Source organism: Alexandromys fortis, unplaced genomic scaffold (genome assembly GCF_014885135.2).
Source record: "Alexandromys fortis isolate MF-2015 unplaced genomic scaffold, M_Fortis_MF-2015_v1.1 scaffold_16, whole genome shotgun sequence".
Classification (NCBI taxonomy): Eukaryota; Metazoa; Chordata; class Mammalia; order Rodentia; family Cricetidae; genus Alexandromys; species Alexandromys fortis.
In genome coordinates this window covers 12,563,243-12,590,964 of record NW_026067893.1, presented here as the reverse complement: position 1 = coordinate 12,590,964, position 27,722 = coordinate 12,563,243, and the positions used below count along the sequence as shown (strand labels likewise).

The 27,722-nt window shown below is 53.2% G+C and overlaps 1 protein-coding gene across 7 annotated transcripts in view; it reads right to left on the bottom strand.

The window, feature by feature from the left end:
- Positions 1-13: 13 nt before the first annotated feature.
- The window catches only part of Sh3pxd2a (SH3 and PX domains 2A), a 199,454-nt gene continuing 171,745 nt past the window's right edge, over positions 14-27,722 (bottom strand). For 5 of the 7 annotated variants that reach the window (XM_050145421.1, XM_050145395.1, XM_050145386.1 and 2 more), the window contains 7 exons: positions 25,311-25,424; positions 22,441-22,524; positions 17,888-18,005; positions 13,528-13,862; positions 12,354-12,403; positions 9,841-9,960; positions 14-9,041 (listed from right to left, as the gene is read on the bottom strand). In XM_050145421.1, coding sequence (XP_050001378.1) covers positions 7,092-9,041; positions 9,841-9,960; positions 12,354-12,403; positions 13,528-13,862; positions 17,888-18,005; positions 22,441-22,524; positions 25,311-25,424 — 2,771 coding nt within the window. In that variant the 3' untranslated portion in view covers positions 14-7,091. The remainder of the gene's footprint in view (positions 9,042-9,840; positions 9,961-12,353; positions 12,404-13,527; positions 13,863-17,887; positions 18,006-22,440; positions 22,525-25,310; positions 25,425-27,722) is intronic. The other 2 variants (XM_050145425.1, XM_050145404.1) reach the window with 1 other exon arrangement.

Genomic DNA, 27,722 nt, shown 5'->3' with positions numbered 1-27,722 from the left:
TGATTCTGTTCAGTTAAAAAGGCCAAAAACTTTATTTAGTTTTTAGGGAAATACAAGATGCATGTAAACATAAACAAAATATTACACAAAACAACCCAAAATTTAAAGTCTAGAAGCATCCCAAGACAGGTCATCCCTACAGACCAAAGAATCCCTTCAAAGCGATAAAGGACACCCGGAAAGTGTGCCCTTCCCCCACGGACACTGCGTGTTTGCGATGAGGCTTATAAAAACAACCCACTGTTAGAATTGTGAGAAACATGGAGATAGATTAGCACCACCAAGGGTCCTGGAGATACGTCAGCACACACACGAATGCCGACTGCATCCATTGTCCCTGACTCAGTTTCTCTGCTGAGGTGAGGAGGAAGGGCTCCTGCTGACCCCCACTACGCTGGCTGGGGATGAGTGGACACTGCGAGAAGTCCCCATGATTCAGGTGTCCCAGTGACATCTATCTGCTTGCTCCCACTGTACAGTTCACATATCTATGTTGCAAGAGGGGGCACTAACATCTGCCATCTAGACCTCTCAGTAACTGGGAGGGACGGACACCCATGTCCTCTGTTGGAGCGGACAAGTTGTGAATTTAAGAATGATAACTGCATACCCTTTGAAGTAAACTCTGTGCACCTCAGTAGAAGCCACCAGAAAACAAGTATATGCAGGGATGCTCCTCTGGTCCGATTGGCAACAGGAGGCCAGCTCAGTAGTTAGAACCATAGGTTCTATTAGAGCCTTGGGAATAATGTCCTGTATCACCAAGAAATGAGGTCACCTGCTTCTTGGATAGGTCTGGGCTCTTAAGTTCTAGTATGGGGATGGTGGGTCCCTACTGTGTGGCCTATTATAGTCAATGGCCTCTGATCTGTACAGTCTGACAGTCTGGCCAACTCGGAATTGGACAAAATATATTGGGCAAAAACTACTGGGAATCTGGGAGATGGATTTGTCTTCTGGAAAAGGGCCTCCAAACCCAAACACTGGCTTATGGCTCACATAAGCTTGTGCCTCTCCCCTAAGACAATGAAAATGGAAGCCCGGCTGTGGCCCGGTGAGTGAGTTTTCTCTGGCTGGACTTGTGGCTGGTGAGTGACAAAAAATCCCTGTAAACCTGATCTCTTCATTTCCAAACACGAAGAACTGACTCCTTCCTTCTTCCATAAATAAAGACAGCACAACTCCAAACCCTTGTTCAGCCTTCCCACACCTTCTCTGCCTAAAAGACATCTTCTGGAGCCTCCTCCCAGTGCAGGGACGGTAAGCTCCAGTCACCTCAAACATGGCTACTCATTCGCCAACATGCCTCCCACTAGCTTGCCAACATGCTAGGTCCATCCTTTAACATAACACAATCCTCTCAGGCTTCCAAAGACACAGCCCATTGTCCAACATGAGACCTGGAGTGAGGTAGGGACCTTGGGCATTGGGGACCCTACTCTAAGGCCACTAAGTCCTAGACGGCGATGGCGGAGGGGTACTGACTGTCAAGGTCACTTGAGATTTAGACAGGCTAGGGGAAGAAGGGGTGTCACATGCCCGTCCCTTACAGCCAGGTAGGGGTCAAGGTTCTGGAAAAGAAACCCTCCCGTTGAATCTACAAGCAACGGTGTGCCCACTTGTGGCCTGGGGGCCCAGATGCACAGAACAAAGCAGTAGTTAAAGGCAGTGCTAAGGCCAAAGGTCACCAACCATGTCCTATGACTGGCTCTGATCATAGAGTTTGCGAAACACAGGGGCACGAGACTGTCCCAAATGGGATTTAGACAACTTCCGAAGGTCCCGAGGAGCTCTCCACACCCCCAGGAAGAACCCTGGGCCTGCAGTGGGAATGGCAGGCGCTGCTGTGTGGACACCTACAGGTCCTACAGTCATACCATGAGTAGTTCTCACCCTGTCCAGCCCGCCTCTCCTTCAGAACCAAGCCAAGGCCAGTAGCTCTTGGATCCTCTGGGGATTCGCATCCCAAGTACGTGGGTGCACTAATGTAACCACCTCAGCACTCCACACTCAACAGTATCTATTCCATGTGCTCATCTTGGTGCCCGGATGCTGACCTGGGCTGCTTCTGTTAGATCTGCTAATGCCAGTGTGAAGTTTCCAACTAAATAAAATAATTACAAAAACAAATTTAAAAGACACATTGCACTCTCCAGCCAGAATCGTGTGAATGACACACATACTTGCTGCCAGAAGCTGCGAGTCCCTTGGGACCTGCCCAATGCCAAGGACTAGTTCAATGGAGACCACCTGCCCTGCATTTATTTTCTCTAACCCCATGCTATTTAGTTCAAGTGGGAAATTACCACCGGTCTCTCTCTCACACACAATGCACTCAAGCAATTCCCATGCATGTGGAAATTACCACCGCCGTCACACACACATACACACACATGCACACAAACATTGCTTTCTCAGCCCTCAAAAAAGTGAGGGAATTTTAATTGGTTAGTGATGTGGACTGCTGTCTTTTCAGAGAGCTGCACAGAGTCTAATGATCAGCTATGCAACCGTATCTATTCCAAGGGAGAGACCCAGAAGGGGCCTGGTCCCTCTCCCTGTCTGTAGAGAAATTCACACAAAGGTGGGTGGGAGCAGCAGGCCTACAGTGCTACACAGAAGGGGCTCACCAGCAAGGCTGTGCTTGCTGTCCTGGGGAAGGGGCTGAGCCCTGGGACTTGTTCCTCACCCCCCACAAAACATCGTATTCTGCCACTTTCCTCACTGCACATGAAAGGGGGGGCTGGTGGTGTGTACCTGTCATGGGGGGTTTCTGTTGTCAGAGGCAGGGCGCATGCCTTTTGCCCAAGTCATTGAGATGAATGGGTGGCCGGGACCAGGCCTACTGCAGGCCTGGAGGACTTGGGTCTTACTGGGTACGAAGGGCATAAAGCACCCATCTCTAAATGAGTTTGCTTACAGCCAGGACTCCTGTCCATAAGCTGAACTGAGGTTCCATAGTTTTAGAAAGACTCAAACACACATCCAAAGCATCATAGCCCACATATCAGGAGGCTGGGGAGAGAGGGCTGCTGGGAATCGCTTCTAGGACGGGTCTCTCTGAGCAGCTGGCGGCAAACGGAGAATGAAAACAGGAGTGGGTCTTGGCTGTCCTCATTCTGCTCTGGGGACTGGGCTCAAGAGGTCAGGAGCACCACGCCACTTCCCCAGACCCCTTTCTTCTAGTGTCCTCTGGTGGCTACCCCTCTCTTCATGCCAGGGACGTGGGGAGGAGATAAGACAGTTGGCCCGCCAATCAAATTCACGGTCCGCCCATGTGCTCCACAGTACGATTCTCCCCAGTAGACCCTCCATTTTCCGCAGATGCAACAGGGTCTCCCCCCCCCCCCATTCTGTCCCACATCCTTCTTGGTAATATTGCACTTTTTTTCTGTCTCAGATTGTTTTGATTTTCCATTGAGAATGCAAAGTATTTGGAGGGAACTGGGAAAGTGAGTAACCTTAAAGAAACTATATATTAGTCAAATGCAGGAGAAGCAGGGGTGACTTCACCTGCTCCCCCTTCTAAAAACAGACACTGCAACTTAAATAGTGCTATGCCTACTCTGCAAGTACTAGTCATATGAAAATAATGTTTGGCTGAGATTCCCTTGTCTCTTAGACGATAAAAGTAGTAACATGCCTCGCTGAGGAAAGCAATGGGTATAAATGCCAGTAAAATACGCGGCTCTAACATCTCAAAGTGGCTACAATGATTCTATATAATGCCTTCGTCCATTTAGGAGTGAGAAAGAGGGACCCTTGGGACCAGGCTGGGGTGGAAGGGTTGAGGCCTTGCAAAGAGAACCCGGGCTGTGAAGGGGGCCCCGGGGTAGACAGGAACCGATTGCTGATGGAACCCCCTCCCCCTGCTCCCTCTTGTTGCTTCCCTGTGAGAACACAGAGGAGCCAGGCAGTGTAGCCAGGCCTACGAGTGACAAAAGAAGGGTAAGGTTGGAAGGCCTTTCCTCCACCCTTGTCATAGAAGAGAAGGGTCTTTAGACTGAAAGGAAAACAAAGCACCAGACGACGCATCTTCGGGCATTATATAAACTCAATAATGACCTCAGAAGGGCTCATTAGGATTAAAGTTGCAGTATACAGCAATGCGATGTCATCTTGCATCGTCAGTTCTAACTAATGGAAACTGGCTTTGGACATTGCTGAGATTCCACTTTTTTTTAAATCTTTTTTTTTTCCTTTTTTTTTTTTTCTATTTTTTTGCCTTTCGTCCCATCTGGTTTCGCTCCTAATGGGACAGAGCCCCGGGCCCTTCCCTCCTCCACTGCTGCCACTGTCCGTCCGATATCACAAAGCAGCTCGTTAGCTCTAGGAAAAGGCCTTGTCTGGGCAGGGCTAGGATCCAGGACACAAGGCCTGGCACCCCCTGGCCATGTCTGAGAAGGCCTGGCATGCACCCTTCTTGTTTCAAGTATTCTTTGGGCTTGCAGGGTTTGTGCTGTGCCCTAACGGGCTGGTGGTGAGGGACCTTGGCTATCACTATTTGTTGACCAAGCCTACGTACTGACACTAGGTGGCAGCATTCCCTACTTTTCCCAGACGCCTGAGCAACTCCCAGCCATCCCTGGGGCTGGATGTTACAATGTAAACACAATGACCACACTATGAACTAAAAGGATAGGAGAGGAACGGGGGATTAAATGCAGTGGGAAAACCTGACATTAATTGGGTGATTTGGGGAAAGTCATTTCCTGTCCTGGAGCTGGAGAAACAAGAAGGGATGGGAGGGACTGACCTCTAAGGTCCCTTCCAGTCCTGCTTTGAAAGAGTCTACGATTTCAGGACCCTGGGATTTGGGAGAGGGTCTCTGGGTGCAGAGTCGGGCAGAGAGGGTGGGAAAGGCAGGCTCTGGGGATCTCGGTGGTCCAGTCCAGCTGAGATGCTCTGTGCCTGGCTGGTGCACTAACCATGGAGCTGGCTCAATGCAGACATCCGAGGAGCGAGGCTGTGGGCCATCCCCCTGGCAGACAGCTGTGTGGAAGGTCCTTTCACCTGACAGTCACTCTACTTTAAAATTTTATTTTAAATAGTCATAAATTACTTTTTCTTCTTTTAATAAATATGTGCTGTTTTAAAATGAGAAGAGTATATACTGCATCTTTAAGTAATGCACTTTGCTCTCCGGGTTTTCTTTCCATTTCACCTCAATTTAAAGTGCATTAATTAAGAAATAATGAACCACTTCTTTATCATTATTGTTCAAAAAGTACAAACAATATATCATGAAGACACTAACCACTACCATTAGTACTGCAACCTAGCAGATTAACTCAACATCCCGCTCTATTTAATACTGTCCAGCAGAAGAAAATAACTAATTTCAATTTTAAACAAACTCATGAACACAGAAAAGGAAATAGAACAATGTCACCACGGGCTTTTGACAAAGGAGGCTAGCGGTTTGCATCCGCATATGGGAGGGACATGGACTTGGGAATCCAGGCGGTTAGGGTTGGGAGCCGAAGGCAGACCTGCCTGGGAGGAGGGGTGAGGGGCGATCTTCCTCCCTCGTCTGTCGGAACCGGCAGCCCTTGGTCAGGAAGATGCTGGCAGCTCAGCCAGAAACTGTGAGGCAGGATCTGTCCCAAATCAAAGGCACATGTGGAATCCGCTCCCATCATGAGGGGAGTTCTTGGAAGAAGCCCACTGGGCTTCTCTCTGGAGGGTCCCCCCTGAAATGTCAATCGTTAAATCACAACCCAAAGCGACAGAGGACCGCAGCGAACTCCATTCTTTTGCTTCTCTGTTCCCTGGGGCACTGCCCCTTGGGAAGACAGGGTTGGTTCCTGGTTTCGAAATCTTCCATCCTCTTGGGCACCTGTAGCATTGCCAGCAGGCTAAGGGGCACAGTGGCGGGGGTGCGGGGGTGTCTGCTCCAGGCTGACCCAGCCAGGGTCCTTTCTGCCCAGGGTTGGTGGTGACTTCTCCACAGTAAGGCTTTTTGTGGGCCCTGCCCAGGTTGGAGAAAGTGTGCAGCAGGCAGAGTAGTCACCCAGCAGCCTGGCTTCTGATGATGCCCCCTTCCCTCTTGGGCAGCGACCTGAACACTTTCACCGAGCCCAGGACCTGGCTTTACCCAGTCTCGGATTCCCTGGTGAGGTGCCATGCTAGGGCACTGTGCACACAGTGGAAACCTAAACAAACAACTTGGCATATGGAAAGGCAAAAACGTTAAACCAAAATCAAAATTAAACATCCCTCCATGGAATTCAACAGAAAACTCCACCCACCCCTACTCCCTCTCCTATGTGAGGCTGAGGCCTTTGGGCCCCCAAACAACTTCTAAAATAAACCCCAAAACCAAACGCTGATTTATAACCTCCAAACCAATAACCCCTTCCCAAACATGCACAAGGAACCGCCTACCCGGAAATCCTCGAGCAATTCTAGGTTGTGAGGAGCCTGGCACCGCCCATTCTCTAGGTCAACTCCCACCGCGCCCCGAGGAGGGCAGGCTCTCTTTGCAAGGCCAGGTCAGCCAGCAAAGGCGGGCAGTCCTTGTTGGCATCTGGGAACTCGTAACTACCAAACAGGCTGTGGCCTGGCCCCAGGAAGGACTGAGCTCTGAGGAGACACGGCTAAGCCCCAGAGCTGGTGGTCTTCCAGACACCCACCAGCGGCTGGTGGACGAGAAACCAACACAATGCTAAACACATCTATAACACAAGGGAGGCTTCCAGAGGCGAGAAGCCAGCCACTGAGGTGGCTGAGCAGGGGCAGCACCCTGGACACACCTCATGACATCTCTTCCAGATCTGCAGCAAAGGCGCGACTGGGCTTTCCCATTCGGCCTGTACTAAACGGCATAAGGTCCATCAGCAAAGTCACCAGTGTGTGTGCAGGGGTTCCGGGCCCAGGACAACCCTGCTATTCCCTTTTTCCTACTAAGTGTGTGCACCCGTCACACCCTCCCTTCCAGCTGGAGGGTGTCTTGGGGGGGGGGTCACATATTCTGTAGGGTTCAATGTCGGCATCCCCCTCCCCCTCCCATTGTCCTTCCCCTTGTCTGCAGGCCGCCACTTTTCCAGCGGCAGCCAGAGCAGCACTGAGTCTGGAAGGACCCGGTGCTGCTAGTTCTTCTTCTCAAGGTAGTTGGAGGGTACCCAGCCCTTGAAGGGCTTCACCTCATCCAGGATCTGGCAGTACCACCAGCCGTTGGGGTTCCTCTCCAGCACCTCCATGGAAACCCCCTCTTGGAAGCCAGCTGTCTCCTCATCCCCCTCATAGTCTGCAATAGAGATGTACACATCTTTGAGGTTATTGTGGATGAACTGAGACTTCTCAATAGGCTTAGGATGCACGGGGGAGACGGGGATGCCGTTACGTTGGGTAGGCAGGAGGGGTGATTCTGAGCCTTGGCTGGCAGCCCGCTCTGCCAAGCGGCCCTTGGCCTCAGCAGCTGCTGACCGTGCAGTACTAAAGGAGGAGTTCCTGCGGACACCTCTGAGGCTGTCGGTGGCCGTTAGCGACTCATTCCTCCGCAGGGCACAGGACAGGTTGTTGTCCTTGGGTGGTGGAGACACAAACACGGACTGGGGCCTGACTGCCACCTGCCGCACACCGTTCCGCATCTTCACCGCTACAGTGCCCGAGGTCTTGCCGAACCCCCCAGGAGGCTTAGAGGGGATGGGTGGGGTGACCCTCTTGCTCTGGTTCACAGTGTTCAGCGCTTGCACCCGCTTCTCGATCTTCTCCAGACTGTCCGACCTGCCCTCGCTCTGAGTGCTCTTGACTGTGTCAGGGTCTTTGCCAGCGACGTCAGACTGCTGGTTCTCCTCTGGCACCAAATAGTGGGAGGGAGCCCAGCCTTCTAGCTCCCCAAACCTCACATACCACCATCCGCTTTCTGCCTTTTCTAACACGTGCACCTCAGCGCCCGCCGGGAAGCTGATCTCGGAGTCCTGGACCTTCTGATAGGCACTGCAGGTCACATAGGCGGTGCCTTGCCCTTCCCATTCCTTCATGGGAACACATGGGGGAGTGGTGGCTGGGAGCGGAATCACATCAGCAGAGCCTCTCCTGGACTCGGAAGCTGACTGGGGGGGCAGCTCTGAGTCCTCACTCCTAGAGCCCTTGAGGCCCCCCCGGAGCTGGCCTGTGGGCCTCAGCTGGCGCCGTAAGGAGCGAATGTCCATCTTTTCCTGGCTTTGAGACTCGGCTCGGTTCAGGACTGGCTTTGGTCGGACCGAGGGCTTGGCTCGGGCACAGGAGGCCAGCCCGACCTTCACATCGGCATCTTTCTTGGTCCCGACCTTGGGGGTGCCACGGACGCCCGCATCTGAGGCAGAGCGTGGCTTCGTGTCACCACTGTTCTTGGACAAGGAGGAAGAGGAGGAAGAGGAGGAGGAACAGGTGGTGTTGATGGTGATGGAGGAGGAGAAGGAGACGCTGGACTGGTTTTTCCCCAGTTCTGCCTGGGCATTCTTCTCTGCCTTGAGCTTCAGGAGTGATGATGATTTGGGAGAATCTGATTTAGGGGAATTTTTCATGGCAAGAGACAGTGAGGAGCTTCCAGGGGAGTCACTGTCCCCAGAGGAGCCTCTGGCAGACAGGGTGTCTTCTGTGTAGGGCCTGAAGCCCTCATTCTCATAGATCGTCTCTTCTTCTAGGGCCACATCCTCAGAAGACTCGCCCACCTTGAAGCGGGCCCGCTGCAGGGAGGAGGCAGGTGAGGGCCTTCGGGGCTGGGCAGGACGCCTGTCCCCTGCGCCTCTGTCCTCCGTGGGCTCTTCACTCAGCTCAGGCTCTGAGTCAGAACCAAAGGCCGGGATGTCATACTCAGGTTCCTCATATTTAAGCTTCAGTGGGGAGTCCTGGCTCTCACAGGCACCCACAGGATTCTCCTCGGTCTCCTTAGGTTTGCTTGGGGGTGCAGGTGGGGGCACCTTGGGCCGGGTCAGAGTACTGGTTCGGCGACTCAGGTTAGGCTTCTTGCGTTTATCGATATATGAGGCAGGGGCCCAGCCCTCTTTCTCCCCAATTTGCACGTACCACCAGCCACCTGAGTTTTTATCAATGACCTGAGGGAAGAGAGGCAGGCCAGTGAGTCGCAGGGGTCTCTGGGTCCCTACAATGTCCCTCTCAGCCTATTTTATAGACACAGCCCTTGAATACGTGGCTCACGACCTATGGCAGTCAATGGCAGGCTAGATTCGAACCCTGGTCCTGGTTGTGAGGCTCCCTAAGTCTGTGCCAGTAACTTCTGGAGCTATAGGCCTCCATGACACCCCCAAATCTACTACATTGTTCCTAGACCTATAAAAGCCAACCTGAGAAGAACCTGTATGTATAAAGAATCAGTGTTCCATTGTTCCCATCCTCCACCCACACCCAATACCCCTCGAAAGGGCCTCTTGGGGATAGGCATAAATCAGACTGGGAGGTATAGGCCCGAGACCAGATCTTCCCTGCAGAGCATCGTCTCAATGTCCATAAAAACTTATAAAATCTCATTAGGAGTTCTTGGGTTGGTGTACAATATTGTCCTCTGATCTCCAAGTGCGTGCGTGGCGTGCGTGCGTGGCGTGCATGTGTGGTGTGCATGTGTGCGTCCATCCCCCCAAATAAAACATTCCCGACGAAGCAAACTGCTCCCTCCGTCCCTAAAGCTCACACGCCTTCAGCAGCGCTTCATATGGAGGCTCTTCACGCTCAGTCAAGTGAGGGGCAGAAACCCAAGTCTTGGGCTCTAGCCTTGGTTGTGTACCCATGGCCGGGAGGCTCATTTCTGTATCTGTCCTGCCTGACCCTCAGAAATTGACCTTGCCAATAAGACATACTATAAGATGTGAAACAGGTCCTTGTCAAAAGGAGGCTCACCTCAGCTTTCTGTCCACCACGAAAACTGATCCCGTCAGAAATGCAAGACTGGAATTCAGCAATGGTGTAGTATTCCACCTCAACAGAAGGGGGCTCTGGTGGCTTTGGCAGCTGGAACCCCTAAAGGAGAAACAATCACTGAGCAAGTGCAGTTAATAGAGCAGTGAGTACCAAGGCCAGGGACTGGTGCCCATTGGCTCCAGGTGCTTGTGGCCATCACTGTCAGCTGGATAGCGCTGGCTTTGAAGGCAGCTGTCACTTGGGCTTCAGCTCCCCCCCTCCCCAGGGGGTGTCTGATCTCTTAGGATGCTCACTAGAAAGGCCTCAATAGTTGGGCCCTAAGGTGGAAAGGAAGAGACAGAAGAATCACTCTAGAAAAGCAGGGGAACCTCCATTTTATACATCTAAGGGTGGCTCCTAAGCCAAGGTGGGCGCCAATGGAGAAGAGGGTGAGGGAGCCAACAATCCCCAGGATAGTGAAGTAGGAGTACAGGGGGCAGCTGGTTGGGGAAGGAGTCTTTGGGAGGGGGGTTAGCCTGTTGATGCCCTGAGCAGAATGCAGAGTTCTGTTTCAGTAAGCAGGCAGATTATTCCAGAACTTCTATATGCCTTTTTGATGCCGGCACACAACTTTTCTCATGGTGGCATTTAAGGACACTTAGAACACTTAGCCCACATTTTTTTCCCTCTGCACCTAATGGGTGCTGCTCTCAGGCAGCCAGCGTAAGCCGCGTGGAAAACCAGCTTGGCAGATGCTAACCACAAAGGGATGTACGCTCTGCCTTATACTAAAGGGTAAACAGAAAGAAGCTGAAAAGACTGGGAGGAGGGCAGCCATGGTGCAGAAGGCAGACCTAGAAGATGCAACTACTCCGAGCCTCAGTTTCCTCTTCTGTAGAACAGAACTAAGAATGGGATTCTGAAGATTGCCCATATAATACAATAACTTCCGGTCCAGGAAGGTGGGGTGCAGGAATAGCTAAACAAAGCTGGAGGTCAGCACCCCTGGAACCCTGTTTCAAGGCTCAGCTACCTCTGTCACTATAAGGGAGGGATGGGAGAAAGATGGTTTATGGGGGGGAGAGAATCAGCCAACTTTCTCTGCCCCCGTGACTGGATGTATAGCCACACGTGGAAGCTGGCTCGGTCAGCCATGCCTCAGCCCTCCCGTACCCGGACAGGGTGGGATTCAGCTCAGCTAACTGGCACCAGCATCCCTCCCTCAGCAAGCTTGCATTTGTATGTGTTGAAGGAATGGGTCTGCCCTTGCCAAAGTCATGGCTGCCTGAAAATAGTTAGCTGGGGCTCAAATAAAAAGGAGAAACGGAGAATCCATTGCGCAGTTGCAAAAACCCCAGGATTAAAAAAAGAGAAATTTCAGAGGGGCTCATGGCTAGGTCACAAAATACTCATGGCCAGAGGGCACATCCTCCCATGTAGGAAGGGCCTCAATGCCCACGGATGGGCAGATGCCACTGCAGTAACATGCAGCCAGTTGTGATGTAGGGATCTGTCCCGTGTAGAGTAACCAGATAGTGCCACCCAACAGCCACATAGGAAAGGGAAACCCGACTGCAAGTCCTAAAATCCACCATTGCATCCCATCCTCGTGACGAACCTAGGAGGTGGCCAGTACTGTTCTCTCTTGGAAAAGCAAACTGAGGACTTCGGAGGGTAGGTGATCTGCAAAGGGTCTTTCTTTGTTCCTGTGTCAGAAATGGAATCTATGCCAGGCTCCAATTTCCCCTTCCAGGTACGCCAGGGATGGTCCCCCGAAGTCTCGTGCATGCTAAGCAAGCACTCTGCTACGGAGCTGGAGCTACACCATAGACCAGCAGCTCACCTTCCATTGCATCCAGCCGACCCCATCCCACTCCCTCACCCCTAACAGGCCTTTGTTTAGGATTCTCAACCTGTCATCAACATTACTGCTTCCCAAGCTCCCGCTTACACATCTTTCTGCCTGAGACAGTAGTCGCTGGGAAACTCCACCCACTCAAGAACCAAGGACCTCACAGTGTCCACCTTCCATGAGCCAGGTCTGGCGGTTCATGCTCCTTCCTGGAGGATAGCACTGGCCTACCCCTTGCCCTCTAGGCTGTCGAGCCCACCACCATCACTGGGCAGTCCTGGGAGAGCTGTACGGCTTCTGGGCCATCGTGGCCAGCAACCCCGTTTCTAGCCCCTGGCAATGCCCTACTGGACACTCCTGCTGGCCAGTCTAAATGTTTATGTCTGCCAGTGCAGTGGCTGGGATGGATTTATTTAGCTTTGGAGTGAGTGCATTTCCGATTACAAACTGTCTGGCTATGCTCCAGGGAGGCTTGGGATCTGCAGGTTTCTGCCCTGTCCCCAGCCCTGCAAAGACAGAAAGAAACCCAACAGGGTCCCCAGGCTCTGCTTCAGAAAGGTGGGTGTGGGTCACCCCAGAGAAGGCACGAAGAGACAGTCCACATACTAAGTAAGAGGGTGTGGGTCACCCCAGAGAGGACATGAAGAGACAGTCCACATACCAGGCTGGACTCTCTGCGTGGGGGCGGTCTTGTCCTCAGGTTTGGGGAGCCTGGAAGAAAAACCACAGCTTTAAGAACCCCAGTGGACAACAGTGCCTACACCTGCTGCCTTCCCTGATGGGATCCACTCTGGATACTTGAAACGTCAGTTATTAAAGACCCTGTATTCTAAGTCACTGTAGCAATGATGGGACCTTTAGGCTTCTTTGCCTGTTCTTCAGAAGGACCCCCACACCCCCGTCCCCAAACAACAGGTACACCAATCTACAGATGCCGCAGGCAGGCAGTTTTCAAGGTAAAAGGCTGCATGGATTTATGAGATTTTTTTCATCAGAAGCAGGAACTACATCTCTGTTTTGTTCACTACTCCTAAGTCCTCTGAAGTAAGTCCTCTAAGTACTCCAAAGTCCTGCCTAGTAAAGGCTTCGCCATGCGCCAGAGTGCTGACAATCAAGAGCTATGTATTAAACAAACAAACAAACAAAACAACAGAACCCAAACCAGTGTCCTCCAGATTACTGGGCTGGACACAAACAGAAATTGTGTCACCCCTGCCCCCCATAATATCAAAGGCATTTCTGGGCCAGAGGTGTGTGTAGGGGGTGAGAACAGACGGACTTTAGTAATTTATTGTGAATGCAGGTGGGGGATGGGCATGTGTGCCACAGCCTTAGGCAGTCAGTTCTCTCCTTCCCCCAATGGCTGTCCCAGGGATTGAACTCGGATTAGACTTGAGTAGCAAGCACCCTTACACATTGAGCCATCTTGCCAGCCCTCTTCCACATCTTTTGCCCCACAAAGCAGGCCCGCACAGAGGATCACAAACTCGGGGCCTGTGGGCTTTGTTAAATCGGCGCTATACCGATCATCTAGCCTTGGGGTCTGATCGACTACTAAAGAGCCACCCCTGATTCATCCCTTGTGAGGGGGAGGTAGCAGCCTGCTTTCTCCTGCCATGCACCTGCAGCAGCTTGCAGGAACACAGCCAGTCACACCCTCTGGCTCTTTCCACTCCCGTGACCAGCACGGGGCCCGCTGACAATCAGAGGCCAGACTGTAGCTCCGGGTGAAAATGACACGGAGGTCCCAGGTAGGGCCTGGATTCCGCTGCACCCATGCCCCCCCCCACTCTGTAGGAGCTCTTTGGGAGGACCTGGGGCCTTCAGCTGCTTACTGATCTGAGCCCTCTGAGGGGCGATCCTGGCCACGGCTGGGGAGCCCTGGGCCAGCTTCGATGTGGTCCTCTCGGGGACACCCAAGGCGCTGCCGTTAGAGGCGTTGCAAAGGATGGGCAGGCTGATTTCCTTCTTGGTGATGGGGGCTTCCGGTCCCTCGCCGTCAGCTGGAACTTCCTTGTCCCCAGACGCCTTCTTGTTGAGCAGGTTGCTGATCTCCATGATGTTTCCGATGATCTCCACAGGACCCGCCAGGTTCTTCTTCCGGCTTGGCAGCTCATCCTTGGCCTTCTTCAGATAGGATGCTGGCGCCCAGCCCTCTTTGCCTAGATATCTGTGAGAGAAAGGACCACGCCGTCATTAAAGCCCTCATATCTGTCTTCCCCTTCTGCTCCCAGGCCTCAGTCTTGGTTTGACCTCCTAGCAGGGCCTTTTCTCTCATGATCTGCTAGAGGCTTGGCAGTTCCGCTAATCCAGAGGGAACCAGAGCTGGGGTCCACGGGAAAGATACTGGACATTGAGCTATTGCCCTCAGGCAAATATAGGACCTTTCTATACGACCCAAGACGCTGGGGGTAATTCCAGAGAGAAGAGTGACATGTGGATGTGGCACGGACAATCCTGTTCCCCATAGGAAGGGAGCGGACTAGAGCGGAAAGCGGCACAGGCAAAGGACGCTTCTTGCCCAGTTAACTTGTTTCTCTAAGAGTTCAACTTTATCTGTAAGACAAAGGGATGCAGCAGCTTGTCAAGTAGATCTAGAAGGATGGATACCTTGAGACCAAAGGAGGATATCTATAAGGACTACTGTTGAGGGTGGTGACGCATGCCCAGCAGTCAGAAGGATGAGGCAGGAGGATCGGAGGTTCTAGGACGAACCAGGGAAGGCAACCATTTTGGGATTGGATTTAAGGCCTGCGCCACACCTCAACCTTGGCCGGTGAAGCGTTTCTCTCTGCGTTGGTCAGCAGTTAGTGCAGACTCACAACCGGTTTCAACCATTTTAATGCTAAGAATAATTGACTACTGAATATTCTGCCCTCAATGGGATATCCATATCATCCCCTCCCACCCTCTTTCTCAGGGGACATCATGGAAGAGGGGGTGGAAAGAATACTGAGCCGGAGGGTGAGGAGGAACGCTGGGAAATGCTGTTTTCTGGACTCGACAAGGCTACCGCACCTAGGAACTCAGAGTAGCTACAGTTACCTGTCCGAGACAGATCAACAGGACAGCACTGATGGGACCCAGTGGGTTACATGTGCACACACACACACACACACACACACACAGAAGAGAGAGGACATGAAGGGAGGAATGGGGAGTGCTGGGTGTGCCTGCGGGGAGCAGAAAAGGGGAGCTGGTCATACATCAACATACATGTTTCCATGTACAAAAGTTCAAAGATTAAAAAGAGAAAGAGAATTCCATTTTTCTTTTTAAGCTCTAGGTCAGGCTGGGCTAGGGAGTAAGACTCACCAAAGGAAAGAGGTAGACTTTAAGTTAGCACTCTGTGGACAAGCTTGGAGGCACACATCTAGAAGCCCAGCACTCTGGAGGCAGAGGCAGAGGGGGCTGGGCAGAAGTTCAAGGCCATCCTCAGTCAAGCAGGCCAGCTTGGGTACAAGAGACCACGTGGCAAAACAAAACAACATAAAACAGGAGTGGGGTGGGGATGTAGTGAGCACCACCGGGTGGGGGAGGGTTTGAGTCCTGCTGGAGGGACAGTGGACAAATCAAGTTCTTCATAGAGTAAGTCCACAAATGTAACCTTTCAACCCTGTGGGGCAAACACAAACCACACAATGGGTGAGTTAAGGGCAATTAGGAGAAACAAAGGAGTGAGATCTAGTTTATCACACAGTAAGGAGAGGGAGGAAAGGAAGAGCCAAGCACAGCGGCTCAAATCTATAGTCTTACCACTTAGGAGGCTGAGGCAGGAGGACCGCCTTAAATCTGACCAGTTTAGGCTAGACAGGGAGTACCAGGCCAACCAGGACTATATACAAGACTTTGTGTGTGTGTGTGTGTGTGTGTGTGTGTGTTTAAAAAAACAAATTTATGTAATCTTGGGGGTTGGAAAACCTTTCTAACTAAAGCTGCAAATATAGAAAATAGATGCAGATGAAAGCATAAAGCTGAATAAAATTCAAACCAATGTTATGGTGAAACCAAGCCTAATCCAAGCAAACCAAAAGCTCATAAACAAAGGCTAAAGGCAAATGACAGGGCTGACTTAATTTTTGGTGATTCGTTGACTTTTTTAAAACAACTTCTCCCTCTTCCCCACATGGTGTTGAGCCTTTACCCAAATCCACAGGGAGCCTGCTTCCGGGCCCAGCACAAAACTGGTCAGTGCTTCCAACTCTCAGTTGCAATGTTCCCATCTGCTCCCTGGGACACAGCTGGCTCTCAAGAGTAGCACTGTCAGGCCAGATGTCCGACAACCCCTACTGCCCTTCCTGATGTGACCTTAGGTAGGAGAAAAGGAACACAGAACTTCAGACAGGAGGTGGCTCCTCACATTTATATCACTGGGGGTACACAGAGGTTGCACCCAACTTGTGTGTTGAACATACAGAAGCAGAGAATGTCCAGAATGGAGGGGAACAGTGAGTGAATGTGCCTGACCTTTCTATGCCTGTAGCCAAGGCCAAGAAGGGCAAGGCAGAGGTAGCAGGGGGGCCTGAGGGGAAGTGTGTAACACTTTCCAGAGCCTGGGGTTCTTAAAGCTCGGAAAAAAGCTGAAGTATCTTGTTAGGTGGCAGCAGCAGAGGAATAAGGACGGGCTGCGGGGAGACAGTCATGCCTGCAGGCTCCCATTTCACAGCCCTTTGTGTTCTATACGCTCCAGGCTTAGTGTTACAGGATACAGCAGGCAGAGCCACGCGCGCGTGCGCAGCATCAGGGGTGGCTGCGTGTCTGGGCCCAACTTCCGCACAGCTGTTTCCCAGCTCTGTAGCAGGACTGACTCCAGAGATGCAGGCTGCAGAGGGAATGGGAATGTGTAGGAGTGTGTGTGTGTGTGTGTGTGTAAGGCTGGGAGAGGAAAAGAAAGACAGGAAATAACGATCAACACTCGGCTAGGAATGTTGGGAAATAGCATGTTTAAGGGGGTATCTGGCAACTTTCTTAAGGTAGAATGGGATCGTTAGGGCCCTTCTCAATTCCAGTCCTCGCTGGCTAGGAAGAATCAAGCTGCAGGACAGTAGCTGACCAGAGTGATGCTGTTTGTTATCTTAAAAACACAAACAACAAACAACAGAAAACCCAAAATGTAAAAAGCAGCTGTGGGGATCACTTATAGGCAAACACACGTCAGCCAGCAGCCAGATGGGCTACGTTAGTTAGCCTTTCCACATCCGGCTTGTGGCTGATGGATCTGCACTTGGCTCCAGCTTCCATTGCTTAGAGAACATGAAAGACCACGGGTGGCTGCTCTCGATAAGCCACGTGTAAGTGCACAGGCCCACGTCACCTAACAGGATGGAAAGGTACATCTCAGTCCTTCAGACTGACAGGCACTAGTGCAAGGGTGAGGGGGCAGCACTGTCCCCTCAGCTCACACTAAGACTCAGTTACCTGCGTCCTCTCTGCAGCATGGATGTAGCTTTAAGATCCTAAGCTCTGCTGTGTTCTGAACCACTGTTGCATGAGTACACGCACAGACAGACCACAGAAAGTCTGGGGGTGTGGGGAACTGAGGCAGCTGTCCCCATAGCTTACATGGGGGATTGTTGTTAGCTGGGTTGCAAGCAGGAGAGAGAGAGAGAGAGAGAGCAGCTGAGCAAATTCCCTACAGCTGAACTGCTCCAAAGAAACTTTGCAAACACAAACATGCTTAAAAGCAGGTCTAGGGTTGGTGACAGCAGAATGAGCCCCAGGGAGTTTAGCTTATTCTCCAGACGTACACCCAAATGAACTTCATTAGGCTCTGAGGCAAGGAAGGGAGAGAAGGCAGAGTGTGATGGTCTGCACCCACCAGGAACATGGATGCCAGAGGCCTATGTCTGGGGCCTTCAGTGTTCAACTGTGAGCAACAGAGGCAGCCTGTTGGGGCTCAGCAGGGCCTGTGGAGGCTGGGGCTTCAGGGTGTCTCAGCTGAGGAGCCGGTCAGGCAGCCAAGGGAGATGCAGAAAACAACATTCAGATGGCCGAACTCTTGGCAGGTGCATGGTGAGAGACCACACCGCTGCCTGTGGGTTGAGCTGGCCCCTGTGCCCTCCTGGCTGGGGCTCAGATTGTGCTTTCAGTTCCCAGGAGACAATCAGTGGGCCGAGCAGAGCCGGCACACAGCTGTCTTTAGGATCCACCTGTCATCGGCCACTGAGCTCTGTTGCCCGGGAGGCAGGCTCCTACCTGATGTACCACCAGCCTTCCAAGTTCTTCCGAATCACCTCCACGGTGACGCCCTTCTCGAAGCCAATCTCGTCCTTGCTTTGGCTAGTGTAGGGCTGCACGGTGACATACTTCTCTTCTGTGAGTGGGTTGGGGAGCAAGAAAGCACAGTTATTTGAGGCTGTGGTGCAGATTCTGCCTCCCATTCCCTCCGCCCCGGGCCTAGTCTCATTAAGCTGCTTACTAACATGGGCCAGCACTGGCTTTTCCAGAGAAGAAGAAGGAGCGGGACTCAGAGAGCAGAGGAAGAGTCACTGGGTTAGGGGGTCACTGCTGGTCCTAGGAGAAGCTAAAGCCAGGCAGGATTCCGGGGTGCCTAGCAAAGCCTTAGGCAGCAGGAAGGCAGGTCTCCTAGCCAGGGTGTAGGGGCCCAGAGTTTGGAAGAATCTGCTTTTCCTAGGGTCTAAGACAATAGCTCAATGCCACTGCTAGGTGTCTCCCGAATACCTTGGGAACCTATCACCTCTCACCTCAAAACATGCCATGTCCCACCTGTACTCACTCAAGATACCAGCCCTGTAAACCTCTTAATTTCCCCTGCAGAGCATCTCAGCCCTACCCTAGACACAGCAGACCACAGCATCTGCCCTAGAATGGTTCACCGAGAAAGCTCAAAAGGAGAGGCTACGGGTTTTGTTAAAGTCCTGACTGTGCCCCGGCCCCCACCGGTCCCTCCAAGTTTTCCCACAGCACTGGAATCCTGCAGAGAGCTTGGTGGGAAGACCTCCCTGGACATCCCTAAGGACCTCTGCTCGGACGTCCATGTCTGCTGAGGTCCATGCCTATCTTCAGGGAGCCCTCCTGGTGAACCTGCAGCTGACTGGCTGAGGCCACCTGCCTTTTACAGGACCAACTACAGGATGGCTTGGGGTCCAGGGAGGAACATGCTGCACCCTCCCTCACTGAAAGAAGATCCTCAGGAGGATCGCCCTGAATCCTGCTGTGTGCTATGGAGGTTGCCATGGTACCCAGCACACAACACTATAGGCTATTACAAGTAGAGGCTGGGACTCTATCAGTGAGGAGGAAAGAGGATGAGTAGGGACTGAGTGGGAGGCTTGCTTGGGAGCTCAAAATAGCAGGAGCCTGGCCTGGGAGCCGCCTGCTGCTCCTGGCTCTGGGCTGTAATACCCACTCCCTGGACTCCTTCGCTGGACCTTGTTGGGCAGCCTGCCTCAGCCTCTGGGTGGCTCTGGGGATTAGGAGAGAGCTGCCACACCAACGTCCTGCTGTGGGAGAGCCATCTGCTCATTCTCCCCTGGATTATCAGGGTGCTGTCTGTAGCCCTGTGCGGGGGGTGGGATGGGGGCAGACAGTGCTTCCCTCTGGGAGAGGCAACTGTCTTGCCAGGTTGCAGGGATGGAGCTGACAGATCACAGGCCATACTTGACAGGCTGCCCAAAAGCAAAAGGTGGGTGATGGGCACAGGCGGCTGCACGGCTCTTCCTGGGGCTCCCTTTTACCACAGGCCTTTCTCGGCACCAGCTGAGGAGGGCTCTGCTCAGGGCCTGCAGATTCCTCCCTGCCCTGCCCAGGAGTGCTGCCAACACTGCCTGAGAACCTGCCCAGCCAGATTCTGACTAGGGCCCTGGAGGAGTTCCACAGGCTCGAGGCCAACCCTGCTCCATTTTCCAGTGGGGCACGGTAAACCTTGGCCTAGGCAGTGGCTAAGGGACAGCGCCAGGTCTGGAAATGCAGGGCCTGAGGTCCAGGGAGGTGTGGCCTGGACTCCACATTTTGCCTTTGTTCGGCCGGGCTATTTTTAAAAGCCTGTGGTTCAAGCAGGAAGCTATCGGGAAAGTTTTCCTAGGCAAAGTTGCTTTTGAAGAGAAAAATGACAGTCCTTCTTAGGGGAAGATCAGAGGAGCCTGCCCTGCCCCATGGCTGAGAACGGGGCCTTGACCATGTGTCCAGGCTCTTGGATGCCAAGGCTGGCCACAGCAGCCTTTTAAGTATGTGTGGTGGGCGGAGTCCATGGCCAGCCACTTGGGGCAGGGGGCACAGCCACGGATAATTGTTTCTGGCCAGTGAAGCTAGCTGCATCTGCAAAAGACCCCGTGCTTGGGGACATCTGGGGGATGTCATGCTCTCTGTTAAAATTCTAAACAGCACAGAGGCTTGTTCTGTCTGTTCGGTGCAGGACTCCAGCGGGGAGTTCAAACCCTGGTTCCTGACCATCTCTCCCTGCCTGCCTCTTTAGACAGGTGGTTTTCAGCTCTGTTCAGCCAGGGACAGAGATGTAAGCCACCTTTGGCTGACGTAGGTGACTGGGGTCTTGGGCCATCTATCTTACAGGTGAGCTGTGGATAAGCAGAGACCAGTCCCTACTTTTGGACCTGGCCATAGACCCCCATGGTCAATGTCTAGACAAGAGAATGCTCAGACAGATGGAAAATGGTCTCTATAGGTAGTGAGTCTGCAGGTGGTCTCTGGAAGAGGGTGTCCCCTTTAAGAGATAGGATCGAGGGAAGACTGAGGTGGCTGGGGGCTGGTCAGGGCTCCTGGGTTCTATGATCAGAGCGTGCAGAGATGACGGCACTCTTGCCCTGGTGAATGACGGCCCGCCAGGAGGCCGGTGGGTGGGTAGGCTGGGGGAGGTGGACAGCCTGCCCCAGTTTGAGAGGCAGGGGCTGGAATCCCTGTAGTTTCCAAACCGCAGAAGCCTCTTCTTTCCAAGCACTTTCCCCTCTGTCAGCAGTCTCTCTGCTCCCCTCCTGGCCCCTTCAACTCCTCCACTAGAGAGGCCTCTGATTCCAAAGGCCTGGCCAGCTGAGGGACGGGGGATAGAGGCTCCGGGAAACACTGACTTTTCTGATCTAGTTACTCGATGACCCTCTGCTGGCTTTCTCCTCCAGCTCCACTACTTGCAGTGTGGGACCCACCAGCCAGCTCTCTGCAAGCCCTCCTTGGCCGCCTGATTGACAGGACTAGGGCTGTGTGATAATGAACATGAAGTTATGGCTTGTCTTTGCTTGCGTATAGGTGACTGCAAAAGTATGGCTCCTTATGTATATGCGTTAGTTGTGGGTACTGCTGCAGTGACATGCTGAGGTGACAGGGAGCCATTAGGTGTATGCAAAACCTACTTGTGACTACGTAAACCAGTGACATGTAGCCAGGCCTAGGTGTGGTGGCACTCCTGGAATTACTGTCTATGAGAGGCTGTGTATACAAGACTGTGGATGCACAGCTGGGGTGGGCTAGGATATGACGGTACTAGCCACACCTGTGGCTTCGGGCCCTTGTGTGGGCCTGTCTCTGGTCTCGGTGCATCTGTGTGATCATGCAGGCAAAGGCATGTTTGGACTCAGCAAGCGATGGTACACAAACAGGCCAAACTTTTGTCTCTCTTGTGGGATTCTGGGCCCACATCCTATTTGTCTTTGCCGCTAGAGCTGGAGGCCGTGTTCCACCCTAGCATCTTAGCAGAGCTGTCCCCTCCCTCCTGGCTTTAGGGTGGCTTCTGCTTTAAATGCGGCCTGTTGCTGCTTCTCCAACACAGGCCGCCTGCATCAGCCCCCAGGGTCCATGTTAAGTCCTGCCTTAGGATAAGCTGAGTTCTACATAGCCAATGCTCTGAGTCAGCCATTGGCGGTGGCCACCCTGAAGTCCATACATTCTGTAGCCTGAGTTTTGGGAAAGACACTACAATGCACTGTCAATTGGGGACAGGCTTTGAGGTTGAGTCATGGGGTACCCCGTTTTCCAAAGGCCTGTGTTCGTTATATATCCATCTCAGCTCCCAGCTGCTCTGCTCTCCTCTCTGGGGGACAGGAGAGGCTGACCACCCACCAGCATGAAGGGCTGCAGATGTTTAGGGGTGCATCCAGAGGCCATCCCTCCTGTTCCTCACCCTTCCCAAAAATCCCTGGATGTTGGGAAGGGTCTGGGCCACACAGCCCTGAATCAGCAGATGTCAGCTAGGGAGTCAGTTTAGGGCCTTCCTGTCGCCTTGACTGAGCTCCCTCCTCTTGAGATCCTGGAGGCCAGTGCTCCTGCTGACGGATGGCCCCTCGTCAGTATTGGTTGGGGAATGCTCTGGTATCATAATGGTTTTGGTTTCTGTGCCCTTCTAGGTTCAAATGGAGAAGGGCTGTGGGCTGAGGGAGTCTTTCTTAGCAGAAGGCAGGAATAAAGGACAGGAGAGGAAGTCCTGATAAGAACAGAAAGCTATAATCTCTTTAATACGTGGTACCCAGGACAGGGATGGCCTTTCTCTGAGACCCAGGGACCTCCCTCGTGCCTCTCTTCCCTTCCAAGGAACATATAAACTAACCACCAGGCCCCAAACCCCAATGCCTAGGGCACTAGCAAGCCAGAGCTGCCCCTTCTGCCACTCGGATCAGTTCCCAAGTAAGGCCCTGTCCCCAGTCTGAGCTGCAAGTGAATGAGGAAAAAAGCCTGGCCAGTTCCGGGTGAGTCAGGAGACCACAGGCAGAGAGCAGGGCAGGCAAAGGAGGGGGTGTTAGTGAGAGGAGCAGCTGCAGGGAGGAGAGGCAGGCGCCTGTGGTCACCTCGGCTGTGCTGCCTGTTGACCATCCCGCCCAGGGTCCACCGGCGATCCAGGCGCCGCAGGTGGGCTTTACGTCTCTTGGACACTGGTGTGAGAGATGGTGATGGTGCCCACGGCCCACACGAACCAAACCGGTGGAGAGAATGGAGATGCGGATGAGAGAGGATGGCGGAGGGGAGGAGAGAGGGAGATGTGTCCTCACTGCGGGGTGAGGAAGGATCTGACGGGTGGTCCTGTCAGCATACCCAGACACTTTCCAACAAGTCCCTCAGCCAAATCTAGGGGTAGACTAGAGGATTTAGGGTTCTGCTCCCTTAGAGACGGGAAGACCCTCCACAACAGCCCCCGGAGATGGAGGGATCATTGCTCCCCGAGTTCTGGACCCTGTTGCTATCCAGTCACCAAGCATGACTGTCAACTTGTCACCATGGCCAGGCATGGTGAGGGAAGAAGGGTGTCAGGGGAAATGGGGGTGAGGGGAGCTCTTCTCTGCTGGGTCAGAGCTCTCTCTGTTGATATAAGTTGACTTATATCTTTGCTTTCTTGTTTGTTTCCCTTAGGTGGGGTCTGTTGAGGGTGATGACTTGGCCTTGTACCTTTGTGTCCCTGGGGCCTTACACAAGACCAGGTCCTGGCCTGGGAAAGGTTTGCTGATGAACCCGCACATGGGCAGATACTACAAGCTCTGTTCCCTTATGCTATCCTTTTCTGTTTCTGGTGACAATGACCACAACTCCCATGTCGACTGCTTGCGACCAGACCCTTTCGCCTGGTTTACACCCCTCCCCCTACCATTCCCTCACAGATGAGCTCTCCCGCACCCTCTGCCCTGGGTCTGGCTCCCCAGGCTTTGCTGCCCAAGTGACTCCTAAGGGAACGAACCCTGGGCCAGGGTCCCAGGGCGCCAGCTTGCCGGCACCAAAGGAAGCTGCCAGATTGCCTAGTTCTGGGGAGGGTGACAAGCTGGTAGAAAGAATAAAAGTGACATTGTCCACACCTGGGCCAAAATTCAGTAAAACCTCCTGAGAATATCTGCTTGCCCTGTGAGGGAGAGTGGCCCGTGCAACCTCCTCCCTCTTCCTTTTCTTTTTTTTAAGAGTTTTATTTTATATGTGTACGCATGCATGTCCATCAATGACAGAAGAGGGCACTGGATTCTCTGAAACTGGAGTTTGAGATGGCTGTGAGCTACCCTATGGGTCCTGGGAATTGAACCCAGGTCCTCTAGAAGAGCAGTCAGTGATCTTAACCATTGAGGCATCTCTCCAACTCTGCAGCCTACTTCTGAGGCAACAGGCTAGGAGTGTGGGCTCCAGCCCAGACACACTCCAGGTTCTTCCACGGCCCTGTAAGGCTCTGTAGATCTGGGCAGGAGACTATTAAGATGTGGTGACAGGTGCTGGCACACAGGTCCTCCCAGAAGCGTGCAGAGCGGCAGCGTTCTTGGTGCACACATGCAAATACACACACCTGTGAGCCTGGAAGCTACCTTGGCTGCCCTCTAACTCCTAATCCATCCGAGTCAACGTCTTGCACACTCTGTCAACTCTACAGCACTCAGAGTCATCTGAGCCAATCTCAATTAGGGGATCTACTTCTACCAGACTGGACTGCAGTCATTGTGGGCATTTTCCTGACTGTTGACTGATGGAGGAGGGCTCAGCCCACCGTGGGCAGAATCATCCCTAGGCTCGGTGAGCTAGCGTTCTTAAAAAAGCTTAAGAAGCCCGGCAGTGGGGGCGCACGCCTTTAATCCCAGCACTCTGGAGGCCTCGAAGAGCAGGGCACTAGATAGGGGCAAGGTCTGGGGCTTACAGCTGGACTGGATGGAACCCAGCTCAGAGGTCCAAAAGAACCAGAGTCAGATACAGGCTCAAAGACTCAGGGTGGGAACAGCTGAGTCTGAACGTCCCAGCTTTCCCCAAGGGGCCTGGGCTCTGGAGTCCTGTTACAGGGATGTGTTCCGAGTCCTTCCTCTAATCACAGGGCTGAAATGAGGCACCAACTCAAGAAGGGTGGGGCCCCAACCACCAACAGAGTAACTAACATCTTGGGGAAGGATGAATAAGGAGTCGGCCCTTTATGAGCTGCTTGTTTTGGCTTGGGATGCAGGGAGGAGGGGGACGGAGGGACCGGCCCGAGCTGTGGGTGGCAGGTCTACATCTCTCTGGCCTTCAGACCACAGCCAGCTGGACCATTCCCACTGACTGACCGTTAGGGAAAGGATTCCTGCTGCCAGGCCACGGGAGATTTGGAAGGCATTAGGAGCAGGGAGTTGGGACATGGGAGGCTCGGACTCGTTGGGCTGTTACTGGCTTAGAGGGCAGAGGCAGTCTCTGTGAAATGCATGGAGAAATACCCCAGTCTCTGGGAAGCTGAGAGGTGGCTCGCAGGCCAGCCTGGGTAGCTCTCAGTGTCCAGAGCGGGAAAGACAAGGCACAGCAGGAATCGTGTCCACATGACGTTCCAGGTCTTTACCTCGGGGGCCTAGTGTGGAGCTGGGAGTAGAGACAGGTCTCTGTGGAGTTCTCGAGAGAAACTCGAAGCTTCGTGGGAAGAACTTTCTGGTAGTTCCCACCCCTAAGCCTGCCCTCTACCCAAAGCTGACAAAGTCTGAAGTCCACAACCCAGGAGAAATTTCCCTGTCAGAGCCCTACATGGGGGAATGACAAAGACCGGCCAGCGTGTGAGGTGACCAAGTGGGTTGGTGTCAACAAATGAATCCCAACAGAAGGGCCTTGGGTAAAATCCAACCTATTTAGGAGTTCAGGTGGCCTAGGGAGGAGAGCTGGGAGCTCTCCCTGGAGGAGCTGGCCCCTGGGAAACCTTCCCACCCAGCTATTACCCACCTAAGAAGCCATAGACCCTCACCTTCTCCAGTCTTGGAGGTGTTAATGTCTGAGTCATCCCGTGTGCCATTCTGAGCCTCCAAGTAGGTGGCAGGGACCCAACCCTGCTCTTCAGACGTGCTCACAAACCACCAGCCTGCAGAGGGGACAAGAGAAGACAGGTTGTGAACGCCTGCAAGATGGGGGTGACAGGGTGGGGTTAGGATGTGGAGGGCAGGTATGGCCAGAGGGCAAGGCATGCCAGCAAGGCACTGAGCCAGACAACCTGGGCATCTGGGAAATGCCTTGACCGACTCCAGCAGAAAGGACAAATCCTGCCGCTGAGCAGAGGGCCTGAGACACACACCCAGTGTCACGCGCATTTGAGGGAAGCATTAAAAAGTGAAGCGGAAACAACGGCTTGCCTCCCACATGGGAGGCACTGTGGAGGAAACATGAGGTGGGTTCTGTCTGGGCACTGGCCCCCTGGGATCTTTCTGATCTTTCTTCCCATTAGCCCCACGGGTACACGGGAGCCAGGTGGCTTCTGGTTCTGAAAGGCCTGACTTTCACAGAGACTGACAGTCGGCTGTCCGTCCGTCCCACAACCCCCCAGCATGGCTCAGTGGCAGTGCTTCCACTTTGGCTGCCCACAGCTGCCCTGGAAGCGTGTTGACAACGCAATCACAGTAAGTGGGCACTGCATCCTCACGTGACCTCTAACAAGCAGGGCCACGTGACAAAGGCTCATTCATCTCTCCTGTTCATTCATGGTGCTTGTACACTCACTTGCTCATTCATTCAAAAACACCAGCTATGGAATAAAGTATCTGAACCCCCTGGTCGAGGGTCTCCTGGCTGTCTTCAGACCCTCTCCGGGGTCCTTGCCCCCATTGCCCTTCCCTTCTCTCCTTTGTCCTCCACGTAATCTGGTGCCAAGGCTCCTTTCTGTTCAAGGCAGACTCTCTGGGTCCGGTACAGAGCCTAGGGGGTTTGGGAAGCAGCAAGAGGCAGCCCGAGAAGACACAGCGGGCGTCCTCCTAGGGTTTGGGCAGCAGCAAGGGGCAGCCTGAGAAGACACAGCGGGCGTCCTCCTAGCACCCCTAAGATGGCTTTGGCCTGGGAAGGTGGAGGAGCCTGACTGGTGATAAGTAGAAGAGGAAAACGGAACCAAGAGCAGGGCAGGCCTGAGAACACAGCTCATTTCTCAGGTCCTAAGTCAGATCTTACTGTTCCTTATCACAGGTGTCTAGGCGAGGCTTTGCCAAGGTCCTTTCAGGACCAACTTTTTCTTTTTTCTTTTCTTTTTTTTAAAATTTATTTATTTATTATGTATATAGTATCCTCCTGCATGTATGCCTGCCTGCCAGGAGAGGGCACCAGACCTCATTACAGATGGTTGTGAGCCACCATGTGGTTGCTGGGAATTGAACTCAGGACCTCTGAAAGAGCAACCAGTGCTCTTAACCTCTGAGCCATCTCTCCAGCCCCCAGGACCAACTTTTTCTATGCCGAAGTGTCCCTATTGCCCATGGCATCCTCTAAAGCAACTTCTCAAGGCCCCAGGGAAGCAGGTGACTTGGTGGTCTCACGGAGGCTGGGTGACTATCTCCCCACTTCTAGGTCATCCTTGGCAGGCCCTAAGGATGCATGCTCCTTCTCTAGGCCGAGGGCTTGTGGGGGATGCTAAGGGTGATGTTTCTTCTCAATGCGAGGCCTAGAACCCCGACTTTCCTAGGGGGATTTTCTTATCAGTTCCATTCGATCAGTCCGTATCTGAGCTCCCAGGAGGCAACTCCCTAAGTCTACCAGATTCTCGTCCCTACCTTCTCCTTCCTGTGTGAACCTTCCTCCTCGTCTCAGGGGGCTGTGACCCCAGGAGTCAGGCTCTTCTTCCTGGAGGCTGTCTGTCCTCTCTCTTAACTTCCCTTATGGCACGTTTCCTTGTTGCTGGCCCCTTCCTGAGGAGGCTCCTAGGGATGGGGCAGGCCTGGCTCTCTGGCCTACCTCTGCTGCACAGGCTCTGTACTAGGTAGGAGGCTGGACAAAGACGCGCTGAGAGGCAGAGCATCACGAGGTTCCTGTGTTCCTCACTGTCTCTAGGGGTCCTCACTGTCTCTAGGGGTCCTCACTGTCTCTAGGGGTCCTCTCTAAAGTGCAACACGAGAGAAACTTCTGAGGCGTCTGACCACACCCACGCACATCTACTTCCCTAGACACCAACTTAGGACTTCATTCTCTTGCGGGGGCCCCAGGACCTGGGGCTGAGACTGGCATCATCCTCAGAGCACAGGCCTAGTGGCCAGCACTGCCCAGGAACACTAGCCCAGGCTTCTACCCGAGTCCCAACACGTGTAGGACTGGGCTGGGTAGCTTCCAGGCCCCACTGGTGCAAGGTAAGATGACGGTTCTAGAGAGAAGCCTAACACTGGCTCAGCCATGGGCACCTCCAACA